Source organism: Gossypium hirsutum, chromosome A08 (genome assembly GCF_007990345.1).
Source record: "Gossypium hirsutum isolate 1008001.06 chromosome A08, Gossypium_hirsutum_v2.1, whole genome shotgun sequence".
NCBI classification, from domain to species: domain Eukaryota; kingdom Viridiplantae; phylum Streptophyta; class Magnoliopsida; order Malvales; family Malvaceae; genus Gossypium; species Gossypium hirsutum.
Window position 1 is genome coordinate 112,957,017 of NC_053431.1, and position 25,529 is coordinate 112,982,545.

Genomic DNA, 25,529 nt, shown 5'->3' on the forward strand with positions numbered 1-25,529 from the left:
AAGAATTAAGGTGTACATCATTGCTAGAATTAAGAACACCTGAATTCAAATGTGCTTAAACACATTTTTCTGAGAGGGATTACAAGTAAAAAGTAAGTTTTGAATACAAAATAAAAAAGAAAAAAAGTCTCAATTTAAATTCAAAATTGGGTATGTTTTAAATAAAACATCAAAATCAAATTTATTTTTACTAATTACTAAATATAAAAGAAGAATTGAATTTGAACAATTTGAGCCTTATTTTGATTTAAAATAATAATTTAAAAATAAAATTCAACCGAACTCAAAGTAGAAATTCAAATCTTTATTTTTGAGTCTTTAATTTAAAATAGAACTTGAGCTTTTGACAACTTTAATGTTAACACACCTACTCAACAGTCAACACTAGAATCAACAACTATTCCGTGTCTCATAGATAGCGTACGGCGTTTTAGCATCGGCCGCGTCATAGAGAATATTGTTAACCCTTTCAAATCGCTGTCCAATGTTGAAAATCTTGGGAGTTAGGAATTCTTTTTACTGTTACTAAAGCTCATAACTAAAAAAAGAATAAATGCTGCTCCTGCTCCACCTTTGACATCATAATACATTTTGTTTTCTAATGCAAAATTGTATGAAAGAAAAAAAGAGGGGGGGAGGGGGAAGAAAAAAGGTTATAAAAGAAACATACCAAAAAGAGAAGAGAATATAACACAGGAATATTTGCAATACTCATGCATTGAAGAGCTTTCTGAAAGGTCCATCTTTACGGTCCTTGGCAGCTTCGGTTAAAGCAAGGAACCTCTTGAACCCTGTTGTCGCAGCACCACGTCCAAGAGCAGCCGCTCTTGTTAGCACATCTTCCCGAGAAGCAATAAATCCAGCTGAAGCGGGATTTGAAATGGCTGGAACTGTACTGGCAGGTGGGGCTGGTGCCATCGATTGCCCAACTGGTGCTGCACTAGAAGGTCGTGAGATTGCTGGCGAACCTTTGTTGAAGTCATCTAAGATACTTTGTTGGTCCGATTTCTTGAGGCCCTGCTCATGAAATTTTTAAGTTTTTACTCTAGAAAAGTTATTGAATCATTTTAATGATATACTGAACTTCAAGCTGACATTCAGCTAAAACTGAAATCAAAGTCAACTTCACCTTAAGCTCTAGAATTCGCTGAAACTCCATTGGTGTTCCCTCTGGTAGCAATGCCCGATATGTATCCGCAACCGAATCAACAGGAGATAGTATAACCTGGGTAATGATAAGGAGCAAAGGTGTATTATGATAGATGGCCATAACCTGATAGAATAAGAGCTGACCAGACTTTTTGTCACAAACCTTCAAAAGTGCTTCAGCTTTGCTCATCTCTCTACTTACAAATTTTGAATAGCCAGCAGCACCAGATGTCTGCCAATAGAAGTTAAAAATTTATCAGTTCTTTCCTTTTTGCACCCTCAATTTCTCCTTGTCTTGCAAAAAAGGAGAAAGGATGATCATGAAAATGCAAATGGAAACAAATGCTTACGTATATACCAGAGGTAACTTCATTATTGAAATTGCAAAACAAATACAGTACCGAAATGAAGGGGTGTAAACCAATTGAACGATAAGTTTTCAAGCATAAACCACATCTTTACAATTTGTGTACCAGAGACCAGAGGGCCCGCTTCAATGGGTCCATAATACAGTAGTGTCCTTTTAAATAATAAAATATACAATGTCACGCATCTTTCCAACATCAACTTTTTTTCCGCAGTGAGAGTGGATTAATTATTGAAATTTCAAAATAGCAAATGAATTCAATAAGAGCTGTGAGAAGCGTGATTTCATGAATATGCACACTCCACAACTAAAAGGTGATGCAGCCTTGCCGAAAACAGAGATGCAAAACCATGAGTTATGTCAGTAAGAGCTAACTGCAGCATCAAATGTGACACTCAACTGCTAAATAAGGGAAATAAAAAGACCTTAAACCTGGATAACTAGAATATTCACATGCAACAACCAGTAGACGAACAGGAAATCATGAGTATTCATTTGAATGCATAACTCACCTGTCGACCAAGTGAAGGAATTTCCAAAAGAATTGTCTTTACAGCTTGAGTATCCAACAGCATCTGCAATACAATATACCATTAGTTTTATACATTAATATACTTCAATGTTCCGGTATCAATTATTCCAAATTCCATTTTTGTTATCAGAAGCCATTCAATCACATTCAAATGTTGATACACGGTCGTTATAAGTACAACAAGTTAGCGCACACCACAAAGACATAAACAACTAAGTATCAACATCTCAATTGACCTTGCCTTGTATGCTAATATTCACAAAATAGATATAGTAATAGAGGTAATGGCAATATTAGTATTACATAACCACAAGAATAGCAAGAAGGAAACTAAGAGAAACAATATGTGAAAAGTACTTGCTGGGCTCCAGTTTCTGATATCTGCTTGCATTTGAAAATATTCATGTAGAACCGGGGGCCAGCCGATGATGCAAGCTGCAAGAATTAGCAATAAGCAAGTTGCACAAAATATATATCTACAAAAGGAAAGAGAGAAGAAAAGGAAAATAGTAAGAGAAAACCATGTTAAGAGACATAGTGCAAGACCCCTCTTTTCTGGTATTTACCTTGTCCAAGAAGAACTGGAAGTAAATAGGTGAAAGAAGGCTCCCAAGTACAGGAATGCTACTGCTAAGGATCATATTTATGCCATTGACATATCTGCCACAAAGACAATGAGATTGCTTTTAAAAGTTGAACCTAGCCTGGGTGAAATTAAAATCTAAAAAGGAATGCATCTTACCCTGATTGGTCCCCAACGCTTTCAAGGGTACCCCATGGAACACGGGTCATTGCAGCCATTTCAGCATCAAATTTAGTTTCCAGGCCATGCACCAAGGTTACTAAAGATTTGGTTATAACCGCTGAAAATTCATCCTGTAAAATAGCAAGACCTTGTAGAACCAACAGAAGCAATGTTGCAAAATGAATTTGTTATGAAGTAAGCAATACCTGCACTTCAGACATATCCACCCGGTCTGCGAATTGAGAATCGATGATTTTGGATACACTTTCAGCCAGTTCACCAGACTGTCGAAAAAGTAGATGTGGGTTACTAAAACTCTAAAATCAGTTTTCATTATCAATGTAAGCATGAATCTAAGTTCGTCTATAAGAATAACAGCATATTCAACAACCGCCTGCTTGAAATGTTTAATATTGCTATGATGCTCAATGCAGTGAAGTTACCCTACCTCAAACATCAGTGAGACCAAGATTCTAACTTGTTTAGGGGAAAAAAAACGAACTGGTAGATTATGATACCATTAAATAGTTGAAGAATGAAGATGAAACAGAACTACATCAAAATTAATGACTGCTGCCTAATCATTCACACATGCAGTAGCTATGCAGCAGTTTTATGATGCTTAAACTAAGCAAAACAGACATCAAAGCTCCTGGCTCTGATTCACCCATAGTAAATCACAAAGAAAGCCAATACCCTTCACTTCGAATTGTACCCATAATTCTTTGATATGAATAAATGATATGGCATGCACATAGAAGCAGGCACAAGGAATAAAATGGTAGTAGTACATTCCAATATTTGGTAACCAGGGAAGCCATGATTAGAGAAACTGACCGTTTTATGGCAATATTCAGATGAATTTACGATATAGCAGATCACTCTTTCGTCCCTGTCAGATGTCTGTCAAACATTGCCAATAAATGCAAAATAAAACATTAGCATTTGGCATAGAGTTTACACAAACACCTCAAAGGTTATCACACTGAGACTATACCTTTATCTGCCCATCCATACCAGTGGCTGCAGCAACAATCCCTGTACCACCCTTCGGCAGTCTCCCAAAAAGCTTTGTAGCATAGGCTTTGAGGACTCTTTGAAACACCTGAGGATGGAGAGATTATTTAGGACTGCATTAACCAACCACCTCAAGTTTTTCCCTCATAATTTGTTCTGATCCTTAAGATCACTTGCATATAGTTCTTGACAGGTAAGAGTTTAATCTAACCAGAAAAAGCACCTACAGAACTTTCTTCTACAATGGAAATTATGCACATAATGATCTTGAATCTTTGGCGGCTTTATCCATTATTTTCAAATAGACTAATCATCACCATTCAAATGTATAGGACCCATCCATGAATTGTGGAAATCATAATTGTGAATGGTGATTAAACTTGTATTGGATAGTAATGGAGACAAAACCAGATATGTTTGGTTCAGTAGTTCAAAGAATGATATGGTTGGCCTTCTTGATAAGTTGGGGTTTTCTTGTCAAATAAAGCAAAATGTAAGTCAAAGATCAAGGAATCAACATGTCCATCCATCTGAATTTATGAAGCCTTCCTAGCTTTCATTATTATTGAATAAATTATTTTCATTCCAAGAAAAAATAAATGTTACTGCAATGCAAGAAAAAACAAGATTAGATTTGAGGAAAATACCTTGAACAAATTATATAAAGTTTGGCTCTTTGTCAGAGCACTGCATCGCTTTAAGCTTCTCTTGATTATGAGAAACAACTAGCACAGGAAAGACCAAGTCAATACAAAGAATATACTAAATATAACCGGCAATACATTATTAAGCAACAATCTGCAAATCAATATAAGCACATAGTTGCTCTCTAAACAACAGTGTGTACCCATTGTAGGAAACTAGAAAAAGACGTAAGCAATCAACTTGAGTTGTAAAAAGAAAAATACTTAGCATTGTTTAGGAAGACATGATGTGTTAACATGCAGGTAAGTCAGAATATGCAGTTGCTTACCTGCATACTACTGGAAAGAACATTATTCTGACTTCCTTCCTCAACATCCCATGTTTCCTCCTGTCATACACAATGGGTCAATGAAATATGAGCGCCAAAAATTAGCAGAAAGTGTGTACTGAAGAATGATCCTTATTATGCCTGAACTACCTGAACAAGTTTCTCGAGATTCTCCATCAGCGTCTTTTCTTCTAATTCTATATATACAATTAAGTGAGGCTCAAAGCAAGATGAAATAATCCCATGGAAGTTGAACTGCCAGGAAATGAGTTAAAGACCATTTCAGTAGCAAAATTACGAGATGAAAGCTAAAAGCCAAACACGATGGCGTAATGCAATGGACAATGCAAAAATGCAGATGGAAAATATGTTTTCCTATATGCTAAATTAGAAAAATCATAAGCAGATACGATTTCTCAGAATGTAAGTTCAAAGTGTGAAATTAGATAACTTCTTAGATATAGCATATTCAAACTACAATATAGAAAAACAACCTTGAGTAGGCAATTACACTCATCCAATTTGAAATAGACGGCAACATGTTACTGCAGCATTTCAATGAGACCCATAAAGACAGTCTAGATGACGTGCATGCCTCAGAATAAAAGCAATTTTACAGAAAAACATGTAGACATAACCAGTAAATAATTTCTTTAGGCACCAATCACCTTCCAATTTCTCAAGGAAATGCAGAAGATCTAAGGGTAAGACACGTTAAAGTGATCAAATTGTCCAACATACAGTTTCTGCCATTAGTGCATAGCACTTGACTATGACCGAACAATATGTAAAGATAATCTTATAGAAGATTAAAATTTTACCCCAGCTCCAGGTGCAGACAAATCTTTGTTTCCATCCTTTTCCTGTCAACACAACATCCGAAGAGGAAAAATCATGATTCTGTAATTCTCTAGCAGAAGGATTTTTCCATAACAGAGAGAAGTAATCTTTGTGTGGACTGTGGAGCATACCTCATTTTCACTTCCTTGATGTGCAGCAAGCTTTTTCTCATACTTCTTTCGAATATCTGATGCACTTTGACTATTATTCTGCCTACCAATTTCTTCAATTTCATTTCCAATCTCTCTACTCTGAGTACCACCACCAAATTTCTCTGCCAACTCATCCTCAAATTCTAAAGTTCTTTGCAATGCCTGCAAAATTCAAAGCATAAGAAACTTCAGAATTAAAACTAGCTGACAGAAACTCACGGGTAAGGAAGTATGAAATTGAAATTTGCCAAATTAAATCATGTTATGGTTATTCCAACAACAGAAAATAAGTAAAATGAACAGAAATGTGATACTGATCATCTGAGTCCAACTATCCTAGGATGAGATTGACAATAATCAGCAGAACTGTATCAGAAAAAAGAAATATGCTAAGCTCGTGCAATAATGAGAAATAATAAAAACACTTTTTTCTCTCGTCCTCTTCCCTGTCATTAATTTTGTACTACAATTCCATGCTATAATCCACATTTGCAAGATACAATAAATAACAGGAGCTAGTTTACTATGGCATCTATAATTAAGTTTGTTTTTATTAAAAGAAAATATAAAAGAAATAAATTCTGCTAAATAACAATGCAGTGACTGAGCTTTGATCCTTGATAATGTACCCAAACTAAAAGCAATGGGAATCAAACACACTAAGGTAGCATACCAGTTTCTACTTATACTGAAGAGTTGATTATTTTGCAAGACTCTTGCCGAAGATCTAGAAAATATAGCTTACCATCAGCAACGTTGCAACATCAGGCTTCTCTTTCATGTTGTCAAGGATCCCCTCCAATTGTTTCCTGGAAGCAAAATCCCAAGTAAGAAAGTTTAAATCATGTATGATAGTATGCTGCAGTTTCCCACTCACTTTGGACAACCAATAATTCATTTGTAGTATAACTCAGCATCATCTCATTAAGTCTTTTTTCCAAAAAAAAAAAAGAGGTTGAAAAACTCTTTTTGTCATTTCTTTACCCAGAAAATAGTTCTCTAGAATCTTTCTGGAAAAAAAATTAGAATGTTAACTTGACCATTGTTTAAAGAAAGAAAAGTTGCAAATGCTTGAAACTGCTGCTTCAATTAAATAAAAATGAAGATTATATAAGTTATTGAACCATCCTAGAAGTACTTATGCTGTCCTAGATAATACATACCTTGTCTTCTTACAGAACTGGATACAGAGACGGTAAGGAACAAGCCAAGAGGTAGGAAAGATTTTCCATATTTCCTCATTTGTTCTCATTCTACGCTTGATCCATGCATATCTTCGTTCCGTTTTATCCAGTTTAGCTAGTTCTAATTAGAGAAAAAATTCAAAAATCAGAACCATGAAAACTTTGCGAAAGCTTAATGCATAGAAACCATATTAAAGATGGGAGGATGGAGCCACACAAACCAGCTCCTTCAAAGATCTGTTCATATGAAGTAAGCTCTCTGCTGCAAAAGTTATTTACTAACTCCTCTCTCACAGATGGCTCCAAGGCATCGACAACTAAACAAGCATCAGACAAGTGCTGCAGCAAATTTGTCTCTTCGGACTCTTTGCCGGTTCCTAAGCTGCAATTAAAACCTCAAAAATTTATAAAATACAAAAGGTATATTTAAATAATTAATTTAGCGGGAAGAACCAACAGCTGTAACTATAAAAACACAGAAATAATTCTTATTTGATTGTTCAAGAAGTATAAGGAATTCTAGGTTCTCTAAAACCCCCAAAACCACCATGGCACCACCCCCTACAGCATGAGAAATTCTTCCAAAATAACATTTAAAAAGATAAGATTTAACAACATTAAGGATCACCTTTTAGTAAATTTCAGCAATAATGTAAAAAAATTACCTTTAGAAGTTATAGTTCTATGCATACAGAGCCAATTTTGTTCTATTTAATTTTTTTTATTTCATTTGCTTAATACTTATTGAGAACTTGCAGACTTTCAGATGTGTAAGTTCCATATTTTGTCATTTCTACATATATAGAACCAGTTTAATTCTATTAATTAAAGTTTAATGAAATTGCTTCATGAATATTAAGATTTTGCAATGTCTCAATGAACTATATTGGCAATTAGCTTCTAAATAGATACCTTTAGTTTCATACCAAAGGACAGCATCAAATTTATATATTACTTACCTTGAGAAATCAGAGAAGACATGAGATTTCAGTATTTGTTTAATACTCTTAAACTTCTCCCTTAGCTCAGTGATTTTTGGGATATCCCTGTAGGCTTCAAAATGGCTACAAAGCTGGTTTACAGCCTGAAATGCATGATAAATTTGACTTCTTAAGATGAACCAGATTTGTTAAAGGGAATGAAAAGCAAACTTCAGAAAAAGAAAACAAACAAAACGCAAAAAAGGATACCTTATATGGATATAAATAGTATGATTAAATGAAACATTACAAAGATAGAATTTTACTAAGTAAAAAAGACGACATAAACAAACCATAGAACAAGTAGGGACTAAGAGAACTTTTTAAGAGAAAAGTAAGAAAAAAAGGGAGAGGGAGGGCTTAATGGAAACTAAAGCAACCAATGTCGATCAAGGTAAGCATCTCTAAGCAAAGAAGATCTGGACTGATGCATTCATCTAGTGCCATCCAGAAAACTTTGGTTTTTAGGTTGTCCTTCTTTTAAGCAAAAATTCTCAACATGAGGGGTAGCTTATCCACCTTATACATTTAATAAAAGTCTGAAAACCTAAGAAAAAGTTTAACTCTTCCAAAACACCAAAAACAGAAGACAGGACAAATGCAGTTGAACAAGCCAAGAGATAGTGAAGTGTTCTATCTATACTCATGATAAGGCCCTTTGTAGATTCAGCCAATGAATCAAAGCATGCCAGAATTAGTTTCACCAAAACCATAAATATTCAGTCATCTCTTGCAGCAATCAATCTCAAATCAAAAACCAAAAGAAATGAAATAGTTTTGACGCCAGTACAAGTAGATCACCGATAAGATATTTAGTACTTTCAATGGCAGAACATCACGTAGCTTCTTAAGAGATGGCGAACAAACTATACACTCAGAAATGACATACCTCTAACTGGGCAGCTGCCTCCTTATATTGTCGTTTTGACGCCATAAATTGAAGTTGTTCTACAGCGGAGACTGCCATGACAAGGAAAAGGAATTGATATTAAAAAGCAAGTTCTTTTAAATCCTAAATACCGAAGGCAGCCAAAGGTTAGAACCAACATAGTCTTATGTAAGCATGTTTTATGACTGATCACTAATTAAATTGCAAAGACTTGGGTGAGGTGTCAGGTGTCACACAAGCACAGATAAAGAAGACCCAAAAAGAAAAAGACTGACCTAGCATGGTTAGACGATGAAGAGCTGTAATTGTAGAGGTTATATGCTTCTTAGCAAAGTCCAGCTTCTTGATATCGCGGCATATTTCTTGAACCATCATCTCACTTTGCTCAGCTTTTGTTTTTATTTCACGGATTTTATATGTTAGTTCCTGTGCAGACAAAACCATGAGTTCATAAAGAAAGAGGAAAATGGCCCAAAGGGGGAGAGGAATTTTATATTCTTTTCCAAGTCGTGCTACTAATCAGAATAGGAACAATTATTTTCTCAATAGTACAACTGAAAACCTATAGAATTGCTTGTATGTGGAAAAAATTGATGCAAATAGTATGAAGGATCTCATCTATAGCATCTACAAAATTCAAACAAGCTAACCTCCACAGCATGTGTAGCAGCAGCAAGATCTTCCTTAGCTTTGGTTCCTGAATTACTCTGTAATCAAAATAGCTTGTCACCTTTTACAGTTACCTCAACTTTCCCAAAGGCAAACTGCAATATATCCTAGTTGAAAGATTTGATAAATTCTCTTGACATTTGACTTTCACATGAGTGAGTTGCAAAACCAATAAAAAAAATACACTGCATAAATGAATAAGAAATATTTATAACCTGTTGGCGAACAGCAGCCAGTATTCCAGCATCAACTCTACGGATCTCACTTTGTATCTTTTGCATTAGTGGCTCAACGCCAGATAAAGAAGCCTCTGAACATAAAAAATATGTGCAGCATCAATGCCAGTTACAGAATTTTGCATAACTTCGGGATCATATCTAAGGCTAAAATTATCGCAAATCCTGCTGAAATTAACCGTATTTAGATTTCCAATAATCCTTTTTATCAGTTACCTGTGGGAAACATCTGGTTGATGTACTCTAGAGTACTCATTTTGTCCATTGCTTCCAAAATTCCGATCCTATCGACCTGGAAGCCATAGAAACAGTTTTAAGCCAAGCTTCAAAGATGGATCCAAATAAAAAGGGGAAAAAACAACAAAAGCAAGTACGTGCTAAATGTTCTTTTTCGTTAATTCTTTTCAAACTAAAATTGAAAAACGGGAATAACATTACAATAATCTCCAAACTTTAGAGGAAAACATAAAGAGAGCATACAAATTATAATGAAAATCAGATGCAATTCGTTAGATCAAGATTGCTAATGATCTACAAATCACTAATTCTTCCTTAAAAATCAAATTTAAAAAATTTCGTGTCATGAAGTCGATACCTGAGTGAAACTTTTCTAGAGATAAAATAAAATTGAAGAAAGGAAAGAAAATTATTATTTCGTTCTTACCGCTGAAAATTTTTATCGCCAATCTCCGACACCAAGTGGAGAAAGACTTTTCTGTTCTGGTAGCTATGGGCTGGATTTTAAATATTTTTTGGGTTTCCCGTTACACGTCGGCCTATTAATACATTCATTTTAGTCTAGTAATAGACCCCATCTACTTCGGATGAAGTTTACTTCAAAAGATTGCAAAATTTGAAACACATTCATAAAATCAAACTGCCTAATCATATCCTTCCTTATCTTCTTTCACCATCAAAAATCAATTCTGGTCATGCTATCAACTTCCTCACCAATTTCCCTGGGCAGTTGAGTTGGTCCAGGTTTAGCATTTAGTTTAAGGTAAGTCAATTTGATGGGTTTGGTTTGAGAAAGTTGGATTCTTGATCTCGCGAATTTGGTTCATGGATTATTAAATTCATATATGTTCGGTTATGGCTCCATTGGTTAGGTTTATGATTCAATTTACGGGTCCAGTTCATGGGTCTATTCATGGATTTGATTTATAAATTAACAATTATTATATTCATTTAACTTCAATATTATTATCAGTGGAAAAAATAAATTTAAACATAATAAAATTCGTTTATAATCTTATTTAAGAGTTAGAGCAAAACTGTCCATATTTAGAAATATTATTTTTAAAAAATCATTCTCATTTTTTTAATTTCATTATTTTATTTTTATCCATTTTAATATTAAATTTGATATAATAAAATCTTATATTAAATTTTCAATTTTCAAATTCATCTTCTTTTCAATTTTCATCTTTAAAATTTGAAAATTATCTCAAGGTTTAAACCTTCAGTTCTTTTTTGTGCCAATTACAATGTCGATTGCATATAATCTCTAACTCCGACAGGGACTATAACTGGTCTAGAATAAAGTAAGTTCATGATGGAAAGATCATTCATGGCCAAATCATATGTGAATGTTTTCTGGCAAGTGGTATGTTTGTAGGAGTGTTCTTAGCCAATTGGCATGTGTTTTGGCTTTGATTTTGGTTGTAATCTGTAAATTTTGTGTGGCTATTGAGATGAAATTTTTGTGGAAAATAAATCTATGATGAATGATTATTTAAAAAGAACTAAAAATTATGGGAGTTTTATTCGACTTGATATTTGTTGAGTAATTTTTCGTTGTGTCTCATTAAAGAAAACAATCAAATATTTATATACGTGGTAAACTCTATGCATTCAAGACACGTGTATTGCTCTGGGTTGCTTGCTGGACTTCGTTGCCCCCACATACAAACTCATTTGGTATATGCGAGCTGAGACAACGAGCTCCTGTTGTTGACTTCTCTCTATAAAGCTTGCGTGTATCCATCTGCTAAGACTTAGCCGGATCACAAGTGAGCAACTTAAATATTGTCTGATTCTCAGGTTGGTGATCATAAGTACGTAACAATACTATTTGTTATGGTTTGGTTGTTATCCAGCTGGGATGGAAATGTTTATGAAAGGAAGGGTATCTATATAGGGTTTTGCTAAATGAGTTTGTTGGTGAGCTGTATTTGATCCTTCTTTTTTTTCTAATTGTATTTGTACGTGATATGTCTATGATCCTTAATGACTGCAGATTGGTGTTATTGTTTCATTTAATATGTTTTTGTAATTTTGATTTTCATTAATAAACTTTTCAATTTTGACTAAAAATGAATAAATAAACATTGCCTCTTTTTCCCACCTTAAAAATTTGTTAACATTAAAATATAATATCATAAGGAAAAGTAAAATTATATTAAAAATTGTTACATAATATTTTTGTATCAAATTTAATTGAGATGATTCATTAACTATAAGTTTATGTTTGAGTGTAATTTTAACCAATGCCACATTTTGATAAAGCTACAGAGAAATATGCTATGATTTTTTTTACTAGATTTTATTTTAATTGGATTTCGTATCATAAGCATCACCTTTAGCATGCCATTATTGTAACTTTTAACAAAATTTGAAGTGGTGTGAAATATATATATATATATTTAGTTTCAATTTATTTATATCTATGTATTTCTTTTTTTTTCTCCCTGCCAACTTAAAAATCTTAACTGTCGCTTCCCTTATTTGTTTTAACTGCTGAAACAACATTGGTGAATATTAGAAAAAATTAAGGGAAAAAGAAAAAAGAAAAAAGAAATTTAAGCGTGGAAGAATAAATGTAATGTTGAGTGATTTGTTTTATTTTATTGGTTAAAAATATAATCAAAATAAAAAAAATATTGGGATGATCCGCCATGTAAACTTTGTGATACATAAAAGAAATAGGATTAATCTTAATTTAATTTAATAACCAATTTGGCATTCCTTTAATATTTCTTAATTTGCGAAAAAAAAACCGTTATGCCTGAAACGTTTATTATAGCTATAAAGAAAACCCCATTTTTCATGCGACAATTCTATTTACGGATTTATCGTATTACCTACCACTACGAAAGGCTTGAAAACTACCCTAAACCCCTTTACGATAACCAAAACCCATCATATAAAAAATTGAATTGGATTAACGACTGAGTCTGAGAGTGACGCCATCCTTACCAAGCTTAGCAATCAGCAATAGCATCTCTTGGTTCATGCCAATGTGCGTCTGGCCATGTGCCTGCCCCATTTCCGTCACTTTTGTAATGCAAAATGACTATAAAGCACTTGCCACTCATCACTGCCTCAAGTGGGAAACTGTCTAAAAACGACATTCGGCTCAGCTGCTTCGATCCCGGGAACCTGGGACCCACCTTCACAAAAGGGAAAGCATGGGAATAAGAAACAGTTGGAGCAGTTGTCTATTGGCTCCTTTATAAAACTTCCTCCTTTTTCCCTTAAATTTCACTTTTGCCCTTATGTTTCTTAAGTCTCTGTTTATCCCTACGTGTCTTCACTATTATTGCAATGCGTCACTTAGGTTTGATGTTTAGTCTCAGTGAATACTAAAGCCAATGTGTAGCTGTGATTTGAGTTACATTAATTATTGTGAGGGAGTCTTTTTGTAATTCAAAAAATGTATAAGGGTATCAAAAATCTTTAAATTTTAAAAAGAAAGTAATTAATTTTCTTCCCTTATTCAACTGATATCAAAAAAGCATTTAAACTTTTTTAAAAAATAATTAAACCTATGCTCTTATTAAAAATTAGAAAAATTATTAAATTTTAATAAAAATAAAAATTTTAAAATTATTAGAAATTAGAAATTAGATTTTTTTTATAAAAATCGTAAAAAATTGTAAAATTTTATAAAAATCATAAAAAAATTTAACGACCCTTTATGTTTTTTCAATTAAAGTCATCACGTGTCTCAACAAGACGTGACATAGGGCGAAAAATAATTAAAAAATAAAAATTAATAAAAATTATAGAAAAATTATAAAATATTTCTTTTGGTGAGATAATTTTTATAAATATTTTTCACAAAATTTATATTTCTTTACATTTTGTATAATTTTCTTATGACTTTATAAAATTTTACATTTTTTTATATTCCTATATATTTTATAATATTTTATGATTTTTATAAAATTTTACAATATTTTATATTTCTTTTACGATTTTATATTTTTTTCTAATTTTTAATATTTGATTTTTTATAAAAATTTAATAATATTTATAACTTTTATTGATTTTAATTTTTTATATTTTTTTCTAATTTTTAATAAAAGTAAGGGCTTAATTTCTTTTTTTGAAAAAAATTGAGGATCTTTTTAATGGATTTTGAAAGTTTAAGTATTTAATTAAGTGTAAAAAAAAGGGGTTTAATTGTTTTTTTTGAAAAAATTTGAAGGCTTTTTTTATGCATTTTGAAAGTTCAAGTATCCAAATGAATGTAAAAAAAAGGACTTAATTACTTTTTTTGAAAAAGTTTGAAGACTTTTTGCATCATTAAGCCTTCAAAAACAAATTATATAAATAATTTTTAATTAACTTAATAAAAAAATATTTTATATTTGATTTGAATATTATTTTTCACATATTTTATTCATTGGTTAATTATAAATAATAATTTTTAACTACTTAAATGATTTATTTATAGCAAAGAACAATTATTTTTACACGAGTTTTTACTCATCTTTCTAATTACATTTTTAAATTTATACTAATTATTCTTTATTATCTTAATTATAAATTAGGACTTAAACTATACTCTTTTTTTCAAATTAATATATTTTTCCTTTTATAAAAAAATAATACTTAAACTATATTCTATTACCCAAATCACTCCAAAAAAAAAATTAACGCCATTAAAAAAAATTCACTCAATAATAACACCAGACATCATTTTTATCTACCAATTTTCGGGTGTCTGTAGGATGAATCTAGATCTACAATTTGTACTTTTGACTAGACTTTGATGGGTTTTTGTTTTTATCTGCACTACCAGCGAATTTAGCTCCTTTCCTCTCCATCTCCAACTGTAGCTTGTGTCAGCTCAAGGATACAAATAGCTCCCCTCGTCTTCGATTTGTTTAACGTAATTCAAAGTTCAAACTTTTATTCCCATTATGAATCTCCAGAGCATAAAAGTCCTGGGCACCGCAGGAGGACCATCACCACCTCTTTCCAAAATCTCAATTTGAAGATTTTGAGTTTCAGTCTGAAGATCTAGGCATTTTCACCCAACGCGAACTTGTCCTTTTTAGATGTACCATTCTTTCGGACTAGGGGGTGGCAGGGCGGCAGCAGTGGGGTTAGAGTTTTTGGCAGACAAAGAAAAAAATGGATAGACAAGAAAGAAAAACAAAAAAGAAAATAAAGTAAAAAAATTTAAAACAAAAATATGTAACAGTGTATTATTGGCATATAATTTGTGACAAATTAATTTATCAATTTGAGAAAAAGCGTCTACTTTAAATATTAATAAGAGTTTTTTTTTATGTCTAATTATTTTAGAATATGTGTGAAATAAAAACTTTTCTTCTATTATTATATAAGTAACTAAACGTAGCATTGTTTATCACTTAAAAAATGTCGGCAGATGAGATGGGTAAGGTTTTTGGGTAGAAAGATTTTGAGAACTGAGACCGAAGGAAGGGAAGGAAGCAAAGACTCTGACGACGCTCAGTGCTTGTGAGACTGATGGTTTCTGTGGAAGATAAAACAGATCGATGGGAAGGTGACCGGCCTCTCACATCTTCATCATCCGATGCATTACGAAAGGGGTTTTTATGAAGGGGCTAAAGATGTGTTTAGAGATTTAGTTTCTGTTTAGTTTTTTTTAGGACGTTTTAGTTGTGTTTGTTGTTGTTGTTGTTGTTTTTTTTTTTAATTTATGAGAATAAATGTTTAAGAAGCTGTTTTCTACTTTTAGGAACCCCAAGACACCACCCAGACCAAGCGCTGGTCGAGTGACAGTTGAACTGTGCGTAAGATTTTTCATTCAATAAATGCATCGAGTATTTTTTAAAAAAAAAGTTGAAGTGAAAAATATTTACTTTTAAACTTTTATAAGTTTAAATAAATTTTGTCATTTCATTAAAAATGGATTTAGAATTTGTTACTATATTTGTTACTAAACGCAAAATTTCTACTCTAAGTGCTATTAAAATTTGCAATTTAACTTTGTCTGAATTTTGCTACCCACTTAAGAGTTTTTAATTAAACTTTATACTCAACATCGAATTTTGGATGATTTTAAGCTACAACTTAAAAAAAAAGTTATTTCAAACATTTTACTTAAATAATTAATTTTAAAAAATATTTAAAACTTAAGAAACAATTTTCTTTTTTGAAAGAAATATTTGAAAAGTTTAAATTTTTCAAAAACTTAAGTTGAATTTTATTTATAAAATAAAACATTTATTGTTAATTCTTAATTTTTTTCATTATAAAAATATGATATTTAAAAATAATAATTATTTAATACACTGATAATGTAACTTTAATTCTATAAGTAGGATTGAAATATTATCATATATTCTTAAATTAAATTTAAAATAAATAAATAACAATTAAAAAATTTCACCATCTATATTTTAAAACAAAATTTGAGAGGACAAGTCACTTAATACGCATTTACTTTTTCATCTACTTTTGTGCTTTAAGGATCCGTTTATTTGTCAGGTTGCTTGAAAATAAATTCCATTGGTAAAACATTTTCTAAAACACGGTAAATGAGATGGGCTTTTAGGGAAAATGTCTTACCGATTTTATTTCTGTAAGACATTTTCCATCTTCCTCCACTCTCACCAATTTGGTTCCTCCTCCTTCCGTTCTTCATCTGTCCCTTCTAGAATCTCAATCAAGGTAAGTTTTTTATGCTTTTTATTTTCTATATTTCATCTGTCTGTTGAAGAATCTTATTCTTCTTCCTTTTTTATGCTTTATTTAAAATCTGTTTGTTTCTGGGTTTTGCATCATTAGCTTCTTCTTCTTTTTTTGAAATTTTGGAATTCATTTAACTGTTGCAAATAATTTCGTAATTATTTTTCTTGCTTATTTTTCGAATCTTGTTTTTGTTGATCTGTTTCGAGGGGGGAGAGAGGCGGGGCATTCTTTGTGGAAGCTTTGTCGCTGAACTTGAGAATTAATTGATTGAATAACGACTTTCAAGAACCCAGGTCAAAAGAAGATGATGGCTATTCGAAGGTTTCTACAGTTTTAAATCCTATTTCTTCTGAAAATTTTGTTAGTAAAATATCTCCACAGAATTCACTGCAAAGCAAGGCTAGTGAAGGCAGCATTTTGAATATTCATATTGAATATGCTTCTTTTATAAATTATATGACCAGAATTTCTTTCCATTTATCTATATTTTCAGCATTTTGATTTACTGAGGAACTGACATAGCATAGCATGTTATGTGGCTTAATTGCAGACTGCTCAATCTACCTCTCGAAGCTGATTGTTGCTAATGAGAATATCTTGGAGAAGAAGCATGATTTTTACTCTACCAAACAGAATGAGGATTTTGCTGCTTTGGAGCAGGTAGTCACATTTTCTATTCTTGGGGTGCCACTATGTCCAGGTTTCTAATAATTATAGTGTTTTATGGTTCATCCCTTGGGCAAGTTATACTACTTGTAATAACAATTTCCTTACCAAACACAATTAAACATTTTTTGAAGTGTACTTTTTGATGTCTTAGAAATATGCCATTATAAGTATCCATGGTTATATTTAACTCATCTGATGCAATTTGACATTCCATAATATATGCAATTTATTACTAGTCTATGTTGTTCTATCCATAAGAACCATGATATAATAGATGAGTATATTTGTATCCTTAGATTTGTATCTTGTGTTTACCATCTTGTCTTTTGGTGTGCATGAGTTAGATCCAGGCTTTGTTTGGTTTGGATATAAGAGGCAAGGATAAGGAGACTCTTGAGCATTTTAGTGATAATGCATGGTTCTGTATTTCAAGCCTAATGTCATGTTGGTTTCTTAAGATAAGCTAATACTAATGGTTGGTCAAATAACTCGAAGAAGCTGTTGAAACGAAAACATTGTTGTATGTTTTGAAGTTCCTAATACGCTCACACAGATAATTTGATGTAGGAAACTATAATTTTAAGTATATACATGTTAAGTATAATTTGGCTTCAAAATTTTTCTGAAGGTTGAAGATATTGATACTTTAATGTGGTGTAATATTAGTTATACACTTGGACAGTATTGTTGTTATCATGTGATGTACTACTAATTATGCATTTGGATAATATTATTAATTTCTAGTATTAATTGTGGTTTGGAAGCTAATTTATAATTATTCAACCATTTTTCTTATTTTTTATAACACAATTAGAAATAATTTATTTGACTTTGGTTGTTTTCAATTTATGACGGTTAATATTCTAGCTTAATAATTGAGTATTATTATATATTTAATTTGATTTATTTATTTATTTATAAATAAATTATTGCAATATATGTAAAAACAATTTAAGATATAAATTTATTATTATATATATAATAAACTCAATTAAACAATGAAACGGACCCTAAATTCTCAAGTATATATTTGTTTAATTTAAAACAACTTTTATAAAATATTTTCAGGAAATTTGCCAAACAATAGAAAATATTTTATATAGATTCATTCAAACACCAGAAAAGTAAATCATTTTCAGAAAAGTAAATCATTTTTCAGAAATTATTTTCGAAAAATATTCTACTGGCAATCAAACGAATCTTAATTGTTAAAAGTATTTTCCCTCTTGAGATTGAAACACTAATTTGATTTTAAAAATAAAAATAAAATAATTTTAATGAATATCTATACTATATAAAAAATGTCTAGCGGAGTGAATGTCACAGATTAGCTCAACATTAACTCAATTATGAAATTATTAAAATATTCTTAGCCTAAAGAGTAAATAATATTATTATAAGAGTATTTTTATCTTTTTATCTCTTTATATTATATCTTCAAATAAAATAACCAAAAATATTATTTAATAATTGAACACTAGGCTAATAAATTTCTATAAAAATTTCTCATTATTCCGTCAATGATCATTTGTTAAAATATTTTCGTTCACTCGCGAAAAAATCTACTAAAATTGAAAATCTTTGTTAATTCATATTTATCACATTTTTTAACTAAAAATGTTGTCCATCTTTTAACCTAAGAAAACATATTCCAAATCAACTTCTGATAGAGTGAAATCAACGTAGCAGAATATAATAAAATAAAAGCAAAAGTTAAAAATTTATATTAAATAATAAGAAGTTTTAAATAATATTAGATAATAAATAAAGAACTCTTTACAGTTTGTCTTGACCAAAGGTTTATTCAAAAAAATGAGAGGATTTGAATAAAAATAAAAATTTAAAAAATAGATTTGGACAAAAATTAAAGCCCATTATTTAAATGGATCCCACATTAGGTAATGTTTTTTGGCCCAAGCCCATCCCAATTTTGCAAAAAAAAAACAATTGCTTTTGTTTTTTTATTGTTTACTGCTGTTTTTTTCCTATCATTTTGTAATTATATTATTACTATTTTATTATTATTATTTAAATATTATATAATTCTTATTTTTATTATTAATTGTGCTACTATTTTAAAGGTATTTGTTTGTTAAGTTGCACTTTTTAAATATATATTTTTAATTTCTTTTTCCTATTTGTTGGGAAATATTCATCTTAATGTTTTTGGTATATTTGATGCATTATATTTTTTAAAATTTATTTTTATATGAAAAATAATATAAAATTTTTTAATATGATTGGGCCAGGCACGACTTTTAGCATTTTTATTCAGGTTGGATTTAGACAAAATTTTATGCCCATTTTTCGGGCCGGGTTGAGCGAAAGCCTAAAAAACGGTCCGAAATTTTTACTATATTATACATATTTTTTATTCAATATCTAAAATTACCTATAATCTCTCCTCAATCTTTAAATACGAGAATAAAACGCACTTCAATACATTTGAACCTACATTCTCTTAACACTGACAATAATATCGATATGAATCAAATTAAGAGTCAATTAAGATATTTTGAAAGCAAATTATTTAATTATTTTGTTAAAAATATTTTCATGGAATGCAGGAACATGTAATATACTACCTATTGAATTGTTGGTACAAATCAAATTTAATAATATATAATTGTATGATGTGTAAAAAAATTATAGTTTGTTCGTAACATCGATAGCTGACCGAATTCTAGTTTTCATCTTAATAAATTAGTAGCTTTGTTGATATTATACGTGGAAAAATGATGGTACAACTAAAACACACATGATTGATTTATTTAATATAAACTTTTGTAAGAAGTGTTAATTATATGTATATATTGTTACCTTATTAATCCCATATATCTAATAAAAGCAATCTCAAATTGCATGACCTGTTGGGTATGGATGTCACATAACTAACGCTAATAAAATTGATTTCAAAGGTAATTAAGGACTTTTAACATATAGCTTTGAAAGGTTAATCTACATAGTCAGCTATAACATAAAATTTTGTGTATTTATGTATTTTTTTAAACTTCAATAATTTAATTTTTTTATTCATTTAATTTTAATAATTGAAGTGTAATTGATAATATTGTTAAATCGAAAATATAGGCGGGTGAATTTAAAAACAAATTTAGGGGCCAAAATTAAATTATAAATTTTTGAGATGTTAAATATAGATTTTATCATATATTAATTTATTGTTTTATCATTTTTGAAAGAATGGAATTGAATGTTTTTTCTTTTTATTTTATTTTATTTTATTTTGCATAATTTTCCCCTATATTAATTTATAATTTAATCATTCAAAGAGGAACTAAAATTTGCAATTTTTTTAATTTTGGGAGGCCAAGCCCCTATCCGCCCTTCGTATTCACCATTGAATATATGTCCAACCAATTACAATGTAGCATTCCAAAACAATCCAAAGTGAACAAAGAACTAGACAAAAGTTGGATTAAAACCCATTAAAAGGATATAAATTATTAAAATAGGTTAACTAGTGCCATAAGTTTATCCTGATCAATTGAATAAATTATTAAAATTAAAAAAAAAAGAAAAATAAAATCACTTCAACTAATTTGTGGATCAAGCGATCCAACACCTTATTCCAAACTAGTATCTTAATATAATTGATATCATGATATAACTAACAACTCCGATTCTAAAAACCCTCAATTTAAGGTTGTGGAATTAACTTTAACAACAAACTTTTTATTAATTACCACTTTTACTATTTTAATTTTAAATTTTTTAAAATTAATATTCAATCTATCTTTTTTATATTTATTACTTTTCAATCATAAATATTTTTTTCATTATATAAACTCGTGGTTTGAAATAATTTTTTATATATATTTTTTTGGTAGAAGAAAAATATTAGACTAAAACAAAACTAGTCTAATTTTCTTCGATTACATTAGACATAGACATTCCGTGATAAACATCAATTTCCAATAGATATCACACATAGATCGAAGGTTCATCAAGGATGATCAATTGGTTCAAGCTTCCCAAGATTTCCTTAGCCAAGTAGTTAGTGACTCTATTGCCATCTTTTGATAAAAGTCTAAGCTTCTTGCCAATCTTTAGCAATCCAAGTGTACAGCAGTCTGACTTCCGCTATATTGTTTACACAAGAAAAACCAAAATGTAAAATTTCCAGTAAGAGAGCATTGTCGGTTTCCACTTCCACCTGTCGAAATCCCCGCTCATAAGCTAGTTTCAACCCTTCAAGCATCACCTTAGCCTCTACCTGAAAGATATCAACCAAGCCTGTCACCATGCCAAATCCCACAAGCCATCCCCTTTGGGGTCCTCTTATAACTCCTCCAATAGCCACTCTTGATTGAGACATCAACATTAATCTTGGTCCAACCAGTATTAGGGAAATGCCAACACTTCCTTCAACTAGTAGAAACATCCCAACTAGGTGTCCCAATTTTGATGTTCAATGACCTCATCCATGCTTTTGCTAAGGAAAAAAGCTCATGGCTATTACCACTAACGTTGTTAAAAATAAAATCATTTCGATTCTTCTAAATAAACCAGCAAACAATAGAGAAAAAGGTGTTCCATTCACCGCTTTGGATTGATAATTTCCATGCATTCCTAGTGTTCCACAATATCCACTCTACAAGAGGAAGGTTAAAGAAAACCCCTTAATTGAAGTTTGGAATAACAACTTTCCAAACTGCTTGGGCAAATTCGCAATCCCGAACTGTATGCAAAGCATATTCAACAGTTAAACCACAACAATCGCAAAAAGGATAGTAAGACATACCTCCCTTAGTGCGTTCCTCATTAGTCAAGATTCTCCCGCGAGCCAGCAACTAAAGAAACATACGAACTCTTTGTGGTTCCAAAAGTTCCAAGTGTACTTATCACTAACTAAACTTCTGTTTTCTAATGGAGCAAATGCCCTCTTGTAAGTTTCCGACAAAGGAAATAACCTACTGGCGTCCATCTCCACGCAAGATAATCCAATCTAGTTTTGAACATTGTGTACGTGTTAAGAAAATCCCGACATGCTGAAGCAACTTTCTGGCCTATTCAAATATATATAATTTTTTTACATTTTTTATAAGTTATTATAATTTTTCATAATTTCTATATATTTTATATTTCATATTTTTTTATGATTTTTATAATTTTTTATAATTTTCAATATTTTTATATTTGTAGTAATTTTAATTGAAAATATGAATTTTTTTTACAAGTAACCAAATTGACAAAAATATAAAATTTAAGGGTTAAAAAAGTTATTATGGTCTTTTTATTACTATCATATCAACTATGCTAATAGTAAACTTGTAATAGCCCAATTTCGGTGAGGTCGAAACAGTGGTTTCGAGACCACAAATCCGAGTTAAAAATAAAAATCATTTTATTTTATTTTATGGTTGGTATCATGATAGGAAGGTTACAGGAAAATTTTGATACGAAAATTTTATCGATTGTGTGGTTAATTAGGTAAAGGACTAAATTGCATAAAATACAAAAGTTAGATTCTAGTAGCTATAGGTATCAAATAGCTATGAAATTCAAAACTTAAGGTCCTTATATGGTAATTAGATCATTGAAGAGTAGTTAGTAGATATTTTAATGACTCATCCATGGAAAAATTAGAAAAAGAAAGGGACTAAATTGGAATTCACTAAAATTAAAATATGAAAATTAAATAAAAAGAAATATTCAAATGATTTCATATCATCTTCCCCAAAATTTCTATGGAAACCCTAGAAAAGAGGAAGACAACTTACCAAGCTTGAAAAGATATGAAATCAAGTCTCGTTTTTAATGATTTTTATATTTTTAAAATCGAAATAGTCTAATCTCTCTATTTAGGGGATTAATTTGAAAAGTTATCAATGTATGAAACTTGGCTCATGGATGAATATGCTGAAAATTAGAAATTTATGGCAAAAAATGAAAAGTTATTCATAGATAAACAACTTTTACAAAGTAATTTTTGATGAAAACTTGATTTAGGGACTAAAATGAAAAATGGTAAAACCCATGAAAAAATCTGAAATTTGTGAAAAATGTGTGCTGTAAATGTTGTTTATAAATTTCAGCTAGGCTTGGAAAGAGGGTTAAATTTCGTGAATTTCATTATCCAAGCCTAGGGACGAAATCAGAATTTTTGAAAAGGATAAAAGCAAAATGGTAATTTTGCCTAGGATGCAATAGAATGCAAATGTATATGATATGTGATAGATTAATAGTTAAATTTATCCATATAGATCTGGAAAGACTAACTACGAAACTAGATTGTAAATGCCCAAATTTGACCAAGCTCAATAAGCCCAAATCAGAAAAAAGCAAAAACAAACAAAAAACTAAATTAAAATGTCCAATTAAAATTACAGCCCAAATTAACAAATCCCTAACCCAAGAATACATAGCCCAATGGCCCAAAACCTAGACCTAGGATCGGCCAAACAGAAGCCTAGGGTTTCTCTCGCCCCGCTCCCCCCACGTTCAGTCTCCAAGCGCCGTACGAGCATTAGCGCCTCCGTACGATGCCAGCAAACTCCGTACTTGCAAACAAATGCAAAAACAACAGCAAAACAGAGAAAAAAAAGGGGCAGATTTTTGTATTTTTCTTTTTTTATTTATTTATTTTGCTTTCGGATACAAAAGCCAAAGAAAAAAAGAATGTAATGAACACAGACACACACACAACAAAAAAATCAATACAAAAAAGCTTGAAAAGAAAAAAGCTTCCACAAGGTGATTTAATCTCGTTTTTCTTTCGATTTAGTTTCTATTTTTCTTTGATTTATCTACTGCATAAAAAACGAATAAAGAGAAAGGAGAGAGGTTTACCTTCGTGGATGCACCGTCGGGGTCCTCGTCTCCTCCGTCGAAATCGGAGTTTGAGAAGGGATTGTCGGGTGAAAATAAGCCTTAAATATCTACTTCGATGGAGATCAGGAGGGCCTTCGCATCATTCTCCGGTTATGATGGTGAAATGGTGTTTGAACGGTGAAGGAAAATAGAGCCTTTAGGGCTGCTGAATTATGCCGAAACCCTAGCAAATGGGGATTTAATTTGCTGCTTGCAAAAATGGCAGCCTGCCATTCCTTTTTATTTTTTTATTTTTTTATAATAAAACGAAACGGCGTCGTTTCAAGGGGAAGGGTCCGCGCGTCAACCCGTTCCAGGACCCGAACCCATGCCTTTGTGCTTCAAAGGGGTTATTTGAGATATAAGTCCCTCCCTTTCGTGCTACTACATGATTGGGCCCAATTCGAATTCATTTTATTCTTAATTTTTTCTAGAAATTCGTGTGTTGTCTCAAATTAGTCCGCGCTTAAGCGTTTCGTTTTGGAATTGGGACCATTTTCATTTTTAATCCTCAGCTATTTGAGCGCATTGCGCTTTGGTCCTTTCAATGGTTTATTCTATTTGTTAATTATCTCTTTTAATTTTCTTTTATTTCAATTAAGTTTTTTCTCATTTTAATTTGTATAGTTCATTATTTTTTAATTTGTTTAGCATTCATCTTTTATTTTTTAAATATACATTTTAAATTACTTTGATAATTTACTTTGTTTTTTTATTATTTTTTTAAATTATAAAACTATTATTTTAAAATTACCTTGTGTATCATATTGTTTTTAAAATTCTGTATAATATTTAATTTAAATTAATCTTATATTAATACATATATGATTTATGACAAAATTAGTTTTATTTTATACACATTATTAGTTCCATGTTATTTTACATATATAATTTCTTTTAAATCTATTTATTTGTATTTCCTTTCAAATTTATTACGTATATAGTTTATTCTTTAAAAAATATGTTTTATTATTTCTTTATTATTTAAGATTATTTCATGTATATATTGTTTTAATATATATTGATTTGTTATTCTGTCATGTATATTTTTGATTCTTTATTTTTATTATATCTTCATTATATATTGTTTACATTGATTTTTATTATTGTATGTATATCATCAACTTTAAATAGATATGTTTTGTTTTTAAAATATTTTTGTATGTTATTTGCTCCAAATTTCTTCTTTTACAATATTTATTTTAATCTTCATTTACATATTCTTAGTTTTATTTTATATATATGTAAATCATTTCAAACCCTAACATGTATAGTTCATTTTTTAAAATTCTTATTATTAGTGGTTTTTGAATTGTTGCACATTATATTGACTCCTATTATCCGTATTGTTTTGTATATTATGTATTGTTTTTTAGTTTTCATT

The 25,529-nt window shown here is 30.6% G+C and overlaps 1 protein-coding gene and 1 long non-coding RNA gene across 3 annotated transcripts; one reads left to right on the forward strand and one right to left on the reverse strand.

Moving 5' to 3' along the window:
• Positions 1-385: 385 nt before the first annotated feature.
• On the reverse strand, positions 386-10,541 carry LOC107920334 (vacuolar protein sorting-associated protein 53 A). 2 transcript variants are annotated; one of them, XM_016849994.2, is made up of 25 exons: positions 10,398-10,541; positions 9,950-10,025; positions 9,713-9,807; positions 9,479-9,535; positions 9,104-9,254; positions 8,829-8,899; positions 7,919-8,043; positions 7,181-7,341; positions 6,939-7,080; positions 6,521-6,584; positions 5,755-5,937; positions 5,605-5,646; positions 4,934-5,038; positions 4,784-4,843; positions 4,458-4,535; positions 3,791-3,898; positions 3,631-3,696; positions 3,000-3,077; positions 2,791-2,924; positions 2,615-2,708; positions 2,406-2,483; positions 2,029-2,091; positions 1,313-1,381; positions 1,130-1,225; positions 386-1,017 (listed from the first exon to the last, which is right to left on the reverse strand). In XM_016849994.2, exons 2-25 carry the CDS (start codon positions 9,996-9,998, stop codon positions 712-714), a joined length of 2,475 nt encoding a protein of 824 aa, XP_016705483.1. In that variant the 5' UTR covers positions 9,999-10,025; positions 10,398-10,541; the 3' UTR covers positions 386-711. The 2 variants fall into 2 exon arrangements, with proteins under 2 accessions (XP_016705483.1, XP_016705484.1); XM_016849995.2 differs by having other exon boundaries at positions 10,329-10,480.
• Positions 10,542-16,446: 5,905 nt separating this feature from the next.
• LOC107918874 (uncharacterized) lies at positions 16,447-17,501 on the forward strand. The gene is made up of 3 exons (XR_001690285.2): positions 16,447-16,624; positions 16,852-16,966; positions 17,196-17,501. It is a non-coding gene; the product is annotated as an uncharacterized lncRNA (long non-coding RNA).
• Positions 17,502-25,529: the final 8,028 nt, after the last annotated feature.

What these genes read in the sequence shown, in the direction of transcription:
- LOC107920334 (XM_016849994.2), bottom strand. Translation starts at nt 9,998, where the DNA reads ATGGACAAAATGAGTACTCTAGAGTACATCAACCAGATGTTTCCCACA. An exon ending in TCATCGTCTAACCATGCTAG is followed by an intron (nt 8,900 to 9,103) that starts GTCAGTCTTTTT and finishes TTGTCATGGCAG; the next exon opens with TCTCCGCTGTAGAACAACTT. An exon ending in CTGAATATTGCCATAAAACG is followed by an intron (nt 3,078 to 3,630) that starts GTCAGTTTCTCT and finishes CTTTTTCGACAG; the next exon opens with TCTGGTGAACTGGCTGAAAG.